General features: G+C 37.5%; 1 protein-coding gene across 1 annotated transcript in view; it reads right to left on the bottom strand.

Annotated features, from left to right (window-relative positions):
- Positions 1 to 1,731: 1,731 nt before the first annotated feature.
- Positions 1,732 to 8,144, bottom strand: part of PRMT9 (protein arginine methyltransferase 9) — a 39,208-nt gene continuing 32,795 nt past the window's right edge. Inside the window, exons 10-12 of the mRNA XM_044224904.1 lie at positions 6,516 to 6,669; positions 2,414 to 2,536; positions 1,732 to 2,118 (exon numbers count right to left, since the gene is read on the bottom strand). Coding sequence (XP_044080839.1) covers positions 1,903 to 2,118; positions 2,414 to 2,536; positions 6,516 to 6,669 — 493 coding nt within the window. The 3' untranslated portion in view covers positions 1,732 to 1,902. The remainder of the gene's footprint in view (positions 2,119 to 2,413; positions 2,537 to 6,515; positions 6,670 to 8,144) is intronic.

The following is an 8,144-nucleotide window of genomic DNA, read 5'->3' as shown; positions in this document are numbered from 1 at the left end:
AAGATTAAAGTTTAGAAATTGCATACCTACAATGAAAAGACACCTGTGTCTTCTATTCCTTTTAGGAGAATTAGGTAGGACCTAATATTAATATTTAAAACAACTGCTATTTAAAAATCCTATTTGCAACACTGGTAATAGATTAACAGATTATCCATGACTTTTAGATGAAAATAAGCTGGATAGAAGACTAAGAGAATAAATAAGAACCTTGTGATAGAAATGGAGTCTAGGGATGCCTGGGTGGCTCAACTGGTTGGGCATCTGCCTTCAGCTCAGGTCATGATCCCAGGATCCTGGGATCAATTCCTGCATTGAACTCCTTCCTTCCTTGGAAGGGACCCTGGTTCTTCCTCTGCCTGCCTGCCCTGCCTGCTACTCCCCCTGCTTGTGCTCTCTCTCTCTCTCCCTCTGACAAATAAATGAATAAAATATTTTCAAAAAAAAAAGAGAAAGAAATAGAGTCTACTTTTCCTTAGTGCTTTTAAGGGTGTCAGCAAACAAAGCTAAGCTGAGTATTTTTTTTTTTGAAGATTTTATTTATTTGATAGAGAATCACAAGCAGATGGAGAGGCAGGCAGAGAGAGAGAGAGATGGAAGCAGGCTCCCTGCTGAGCGGAGAGCCCGATGCGGGACTCGATCCTAGTACCCTGAGATCACGACCAGAGCCGAAGGCAGCGGCTCAACCCACTAAGCCACCCAGGCGCCCCAGGCTGAGTATTCTTAATTACTCATTAAACCACAGTCAGAAGATGTGGAGGTTCTATTTCAGAGACATTTATTACTTAGGGTGGAGTTTCTCTAATTGCTAATCACAACCCACCGGGTAATGTTTAACATTATATACTGAAATCTAGAAAGTGCCAGTGTAGGTTGTTAACATAGCAAGAATAAATATTTTTCTCAAAATCTTTGCTTCATATATTTATGCACACACACATTTACATTTATGTACTGGTTCACAGTAATTAAATGCAGTCTTCATTCTTTCCACTCTTAAAAACACTTCTATTTAAAGTAAAGCGATGAGAATAGGCAATGTAGAAAGAAAGTGCATCTTAATTTTTTGGTGGCTTCCTTACAAAGAGCACACAGTAAATACAAGGCACGATAATCTTATTAATCTCCCTGTTGCAAGTCTTTAAAATCTGGGCCAATTATATATTTCTTACTATGCATTCAGACCAAAATTTTTAAAAACACTGGTTTGGGTTTAGCTCTTTCTTGAATTTACAAGTTTTTTAAAATTTTCTTTGCCAAAGTAGACCAGGAAAAATGCCGTCTCCTACAGATTTTACTTCATCCCTAACTTTTACTCTCTTAGATTTAGCATATAGCTTAGGTTCTTAATTGAAGTCTGCATTCTCAAAACACAAAACCCAAGAGTTTCAGAAGTATAGTATTTAAGAGAAGCAGGCTTCGAATTTACAGGTAACCATAACCCTCAGTCTTTAATGGCAGCCAACTTTCTGATGTATCCCAATTAAGAAGTCTGGACTCAAAGAAACCAAGATGCCTTAAAAATTAAAAGGTTTGCTCTACTTACTGGCATAAGACAATGAAGATGGGACTCAAATCCCTTATCATTATAGCTAGAGTGTAGACTAGAGTATTGAGCAAAATTGAAACCACTGTGAAGTACAACCAAGCAATAAAAACAAATTTGGAAAATCAGTGACAGTCTTTTTGAGAAAGGAAGTCTGCAGCAATATCTCTGTAATAATGCTCCTCTTTAAGATCTTTTAAATATACTTTATTAATCAATTTTTAAAAAATACTTGACCATTACAAGGAATTAAATCTTTATACCCCCATTTTATCATTACAATTCCACTACTAATTCAGACCAGAATTGTGTACTTGCTGCTCTACCTGGACAGTTTTTCATTAGAAAACTGCTCTTCATTGCTTTACTGTGATGCTGACACTGCTTTTGTGGTGCTGGACACTGAGTACTAATTCCTCTCCCATTTCCACCTGGATAGGATTCTCTAAAACAACTGCAGCTTGTTTCCAGTGGGAGGCTTCACCTGAAGTATCCAACCTAATCTCGTCATCAAGGTACATATGATACCAAAAGGGAATGGCAGTCACTTGTCCAGATTTACAAATGTGTACCTATGAAAATTAAGAAATCATGAAAATTTTATCAGAATAAGTAGAGTAGACCTGGATAAGTAAGTCTGTTTTTTTAGTAAATTTTAGCTCCAAATTTTATAAAGATTTAATCACCCAATTCAAATTAATACCAATCTACTGTATTCACTAGTATTTACCCAAGCTCATTTTAAGATATTGTTTAGAAAAAAACATTTAAATTGTCAAAGAAAGTGGCAAAAACTATTTTGTGTACATTAAGTATTACCTAGCTTAAGATAATTCTAAATATGAAAAAATAATCATTTTGTATTACCTTCACTTCTCTGTTAGAGGTGTTCAAATATGGAGTCATTAAATCTAGTCTTAACAGTTCCACTGGCTTGCTTAAAGGTATACAGGGCAATGAGGACAGATCCAAAAATACGCGTATAGGTACCTAAAGAAAATACAAATTTTTCACTTTTACTCAATTCTTTTTGTGGCCATGTACCCTCTAGTGCTTACTTCATACTTGCATCAATAGGATATAATGCTTTATACACCTAATACCTCATTTAATTCCCAGTTTTGTAAGGATGAAAGAACCAAGGCTTCATCAGGTTAAATACTTCCAATTATCTACAGATCTTGTCTTGGATGAACGCAAATTTTTACTAACACGAAATAGCTCCAAAAATTTTAAACCCAGGATGTGCTTATGTGTGAAAGATGAATAAGCAAACAGTACAACTATTTGAGAAAACATGCCAAATTCAACCGAATAATTTCACTTGGAAAATAAAGTTTATTTGTATAAAGCAATGGTTCTCAGCTTTGGCTGCCAAGTTAAAATCACCTGAAGAGGTTTTAAAAGCCCCCAACTGCTCAGGCCACATCTCCGATTGATCTGGAGTTGGGATCCAGGTTATCAGTAGTTCTGAAAGTTCAGTCAAGGTTGAGAGCCACCACTATAATGTGTTCCATCAATATTAGTATCAGTGGAACATTCCTACTAGCAACTTTTAGCCTCTTCATTTGAAATAAAAAGGGAACCTGTTTTGAAAGTACCCTCATGTGGCGCCTCGGTGGCTCAGTGGGTTAAGCCTTTGCCTTCGGCTCAGGTCATGATCCCAGGGTCTTGGAATCAAGCCCTACATCAGGCTCTCTGCTCCGCAGGGAGCCTGCTTTCCCCTCCCCCTCTGCCTGCCTCTCTGCCTAATTGTGATCTCTCTCTCTGTCAAATAAATAAATAAAATCTTTGGGAGAAAAAATGATTAAAAAAAAAAGTACCCTCTTTCCTTTTGAGTAAAATATCAGAGCAACTGTGCATGGTGAAGCAGTGGATACAGATCTATCAACCTCTCCCCCTCGGCATCCTTGAAGGCATCTAACCTTACCTGCCTTAACAACACAGCAGTTCCTTGCCCTTTATCCTTGTTTGTATCAATCACCAGAAGAAGCTTTAGATTCCTGTTACCTCTCATCACATGCCCTCTAACCCTCATAGTCTGTCCTCACTCCTGTTTCTCAACCTAGCCTCCTGGCCACTCCTGGCATCTGTGCTAATTCTTACTTTTCCCATCTAAAGCTCATCATTTCATGAATTCTCTAGAGTTCAGTTCTTTCTACATAGCCCCAAAGTGACTCACTCAGGCTTTAAATATCATCTACCAATTCTTTTTTCATCTATCAAATTTAAGTACCAAATTTTATCTCTAGCCTCAATCTTTCTCTGAATTATTATCCTACTGTTCAATGATCCCACAAACACATGAATAAAACCTGATCCTCATGTTATTTTCCTCATTTCAGTAGATGATGACTATTCTTCCAGGTGCTTTCATACCCACATCCTATCTACCACAACCTACCTTCCAATGTCGCTACAATCACAACACTTGGCACCACCTCCACACTGCTACCAAATAAGTCACTACCACCTCTCACCTGGATTACTGCCGTAATACCTTTGCCTGCTCTCACAAGTGGTTTACTTCTAACACAGCAACCACAATAACTTTCAAAACAATCTACACGGTGTCATTCCTCCGTTCAATACCTGCCATGTATCTTCCACCCTTTTTAGAGTAAAATAGGACCAAAAGGCTGTACAAGATCTGGCTCCTAATACTTTTCTGTCTGCATCTTTTACCTGACCTGCTATTTCTGAACACTCCAGTCATGCTCTTGCCGCAGGTCACTGCACTTTTTGGTCCTTTAACTTGTTTATGATTTGCTTCTTTATTTCTTCAGTTCCCTGCTTAAATATCACTTACTCATGAGTCCTTTCCTTAGTCATCACCTATATAAAATAGTTTATCACATAACCCCATTCCCTATCTCATAAGCTGCTTTATGTTCATAGCACTTTTAACCACCATCATTCTAATCTTTTTACTAGTTTATTATCTCTTGTTTGTCAATCTGAACAGCTCCATGAGTGCAGGAACATATCTCTTAGATTCACAGCTATATTCCCAAAACCTAAAGTAGCACAAATATGGTACATATTTGTTGAATGAATAAATTTCTGTTATTTTCTGTACAGTCCTCTTTGTGATTTCATTTTCCATGGCTTCAGTTACCAGCAGTCAACCAAGGTCCAGAAGCAGAGGATCCTCCTCCTGACAAACTGTCAAGTCAATAGTAACCTAACACTTAACATCATTTCCCTCACATGATCTCATTAGGATACCAATGAGAGGATACCAGAGGCATTTTATCATCCCACGTCATCACAGAAGGGTGAATATGGTACAATAAGCTATTCTGAAAGAGACCACATCCCTGTAAGCTTTATTACAGTACATTATAATTATTCTATTTTTAGTTATTGTTATCTCTTACTCTACCTAATTTATAAACTAAACTGTATCATAGGTATGTTTACGAAAAAAACAATATAGATAGGCTCAGTACTATCTGGTGGTTTTCACTGTGGGTCTTGGAAAGTATCCTCCATAGATAAGGGAGGACTACTGTGTAGTTTTTCTTTTTTTTTTAACACCTCTCATTTTGTTTCATTGGTTCACTCAGTTGTCTATGTAACAGATAATTATCATATTAGAAGAGAGGAGACAATATCACCTAAGAAAATGAGTAAGTGGACCAGGAAATGTAAAACTACCAGGAAACCTGCCTCTTGAGATGAGTAGTCACAAGCGGAAGAGAGACCAAAGTCTGTGTATTCAGCTGCAGGGCTACTGGTGTGGAGAAAGCAGAAAGCTGGATTTAACCAAGGTAGGATTTTCCTAGGCCAGTACAAAAACTAAAGAGAAGGGGTATATGAAAAGTATATGGACCATGGAATACACACTCTTAAGGAAGGGAGGATATAAAATGGGAAATACAGTGAAATGATGGCAGGATCAAAATATCATAGACTCTGATGGAATCAAAGAATTAGAGACACCAAAATCAAGGGGGAATAAGCTAGAAAGGAGGTAGTGGTATTTCTGAACCACACAAACAACCAGAACTTTTTTTTTAATTGATTTATTTTTTAGTAATCTCTATACTCTACATATAGACTCTGAGATTAGGAGTCATACACTCCTCCAACCGAAATAGCCAGGTGCTCCTAAACTTCTGTCTTCTGATAAGTATATTCTCCTTATTAAACTCTCCAAAATCTGAGATTAAACAAACACTAAAATCTCAGTTAGCCAGCCCTAGGAAAAAAAGCATTTTCTCAAAAAACTTATATTTGCTGAGCAAGTACTATTCACAGATCTAACTATATATTCAAAGCTTTACTATGTATAGCCATTAGATAAAAGTTTTAGATGTCACTTCTTTAAATATGTATCTACTTCCCAAAATTCTGCTTTGGCTTACATATCAGTATTCCACCTACTTCCTACCTCTGTCTTCAACCCCAAACCTCCTCCCTTAGACACTCCACCCACACACACAATTTTAACTCACAAATTTGTATTCTGAGGCTAATGCCTCTGCCAGCACTAAATCTTGAGTCCTTGTTTCCCAAATAACAACTAACCCCCTTGCCTTGAGCTCCAGTTTCCTAGGTTCCTGCATTCCTACTCACAGCAGTCTGACTGTCTAGACATTAGCTGCTTATACCTATCACCTGCTAGCCTGAGTTTCAATGTAATTAAGGGTTCATGTTTAGAATGCCAGTCTTTCTCTGGCTGCTCCTGTTTTAGACAAGAAGCACCCTTTTTCCTAAGACTAAATCTAGGAACCTATTTTTCACTTGTAACAAAGGTTCAGAGGAGTATCTGTAGCCTTTTGTCAGTAGAAACAACAGACTTGACTATTCTAATCTCTAGGTTGATTTTTCACTCATAAATTCCTTTGCTCTAGGACACTGATTACCATCCTAATCCAGCTAAACACACTGTCTCAATAAAACTACAGAGAAAGATAAGGTAGATGGGGGTAACAGCCACCTGGCTGAACTTCTAAACACTTACTTGAAATTGATTAATAAAAGGTGCTATATTTAATCCAAGAGTGCGTTCTGTTCCTTGAACAGCATTCTCTTCTACCAGTGTCTGTGATTCCACAAGCAACCCGAACATCAGCACATACTGAGGAAAGATCTTGCCTCCAGACTGTAGCAAACACCTAGAGAAGGAAAAATATTTTAAAAAGCGACTTGATTCCCAACATTTTATAAATGCCAATAACTAAATCAGAATGAATTGGTGGGCTAGAGATTGTACAGAATCTAATAGACTTTATGTTATTGGCTGGTAGTTCAGAGTGGTAAACCACTGGAAATAATTTCCCAAAAAGTCAAAGTGGCCACTGATCCATGGAAGAGAAAAACCACCAGCTGGCTGGATGGATAGGTCTTTAGATTTAGGAAGATCATCAATTGATATTAAAACTAGTGATTGAAAGTCTTATTAGGAAAAAGATATTACAAAGTCTCAAAGTGTTGCCCATCCCCCAAGTGACATACTCATTAGAAAGGGAAACAGCAATTTATTGTGGAAAAACTTGATAGATACAACTTAAACCAACTGATCTAAATTATTACATCAACAATAATGGAATAAAGCAATACTATGTGCCTCGTAATGTGACAAGACTTGGGTAAGATTCCTCTCTAAAATGGATAATCCAAACCTAATTAAAAACAAAAAAATGGGGCGCCTGGGTGGCTCAGTGGGTTAAAGCCTCTGCCTTCGGCTCAGGTCATGATCCCAGGGTGCTGGGATCGAGCCCCACATCAGGCTCTCTGCTCAGCGGGGCGCCTGCTTCCTGCTTTCTCTCTCTCTCTGCCTGCCTCTCTGCCTACTTGTGATTTCCATCTGTCAAATAAATAAATCTTTTTTTTTAAAAAATGAGGAACATTCTAAAAAATAAATGGCCTACACTCTACAAAACTGTTTCTGTCATGAAAAACTTCGGAACTGTTACAGAATTAAGGAGACTGAAGAGGACAATTAAATGCAGTATGTGATCCTCAACTGGATTCTGAACCAGAAACAAAAAAAAGCTGTAATGGATACTACTGCAACAAATGGTGAAATCTGAGAAAGACTGTACACTAGACATAGGTATTGTGGCCATCCTTCCTGATTTTGACAACTATATGATGGTTATATAAATGAATATCCTTGTTCTTAGAAATATACACCAAAGTATTTAGGAGTAAGAGAACGTAATATCTGGAACTTATTCTAAATAGTTCAGAGAGGGGGCGCCTGGGTGGCTCAGTGGGTCGAAGCCTCTGCCTTCAGCTCAGGTCATGATCTTGGGGTCCTGGGATCGAGCCCCACGTCGGGCTCTCTGCTCCCCCCTCTCTGCCTGCTTGTTATCTCTGTCTGTCAAATAAATAAATAAAATCTTTTAAAAAATATTAAATAGTTCAGAGAGAATAAAACAAATGTGGCAAAATAGTAACAATTTGTGCATCTGGCTATAAGGTGTATGTTAAAAATTCTTTTTTGCTGCTGTTGTTAAGTTTTTTGTTATTCTTTAACTTCTCTGTATGTCTGAAATTACTGCAAAACAAAAAGTTAAACACTGAAAGAAAAAAATGTAATTAAAAATTAAAATGTTCTAATAAAGGACGTTAGGAAGAGTAATAG

This window comes from Neovison vison, chromosome 11, assembly GCF_020171115.1.
Source record: "Neovison vison isolate M4711 chromosome 11, ASM_NN_V1, whole genome shotgun sequence".
NCBI lineage: Eukaryota > Metazoa > Chordata > Mammalia > Carnivora > Mustelidae > Neogale > Neogale vison.
Note: the sequence above shows the minus strand (reverse complement) of the source record. Positions and strands in the feature narration are given on the sequence as shown.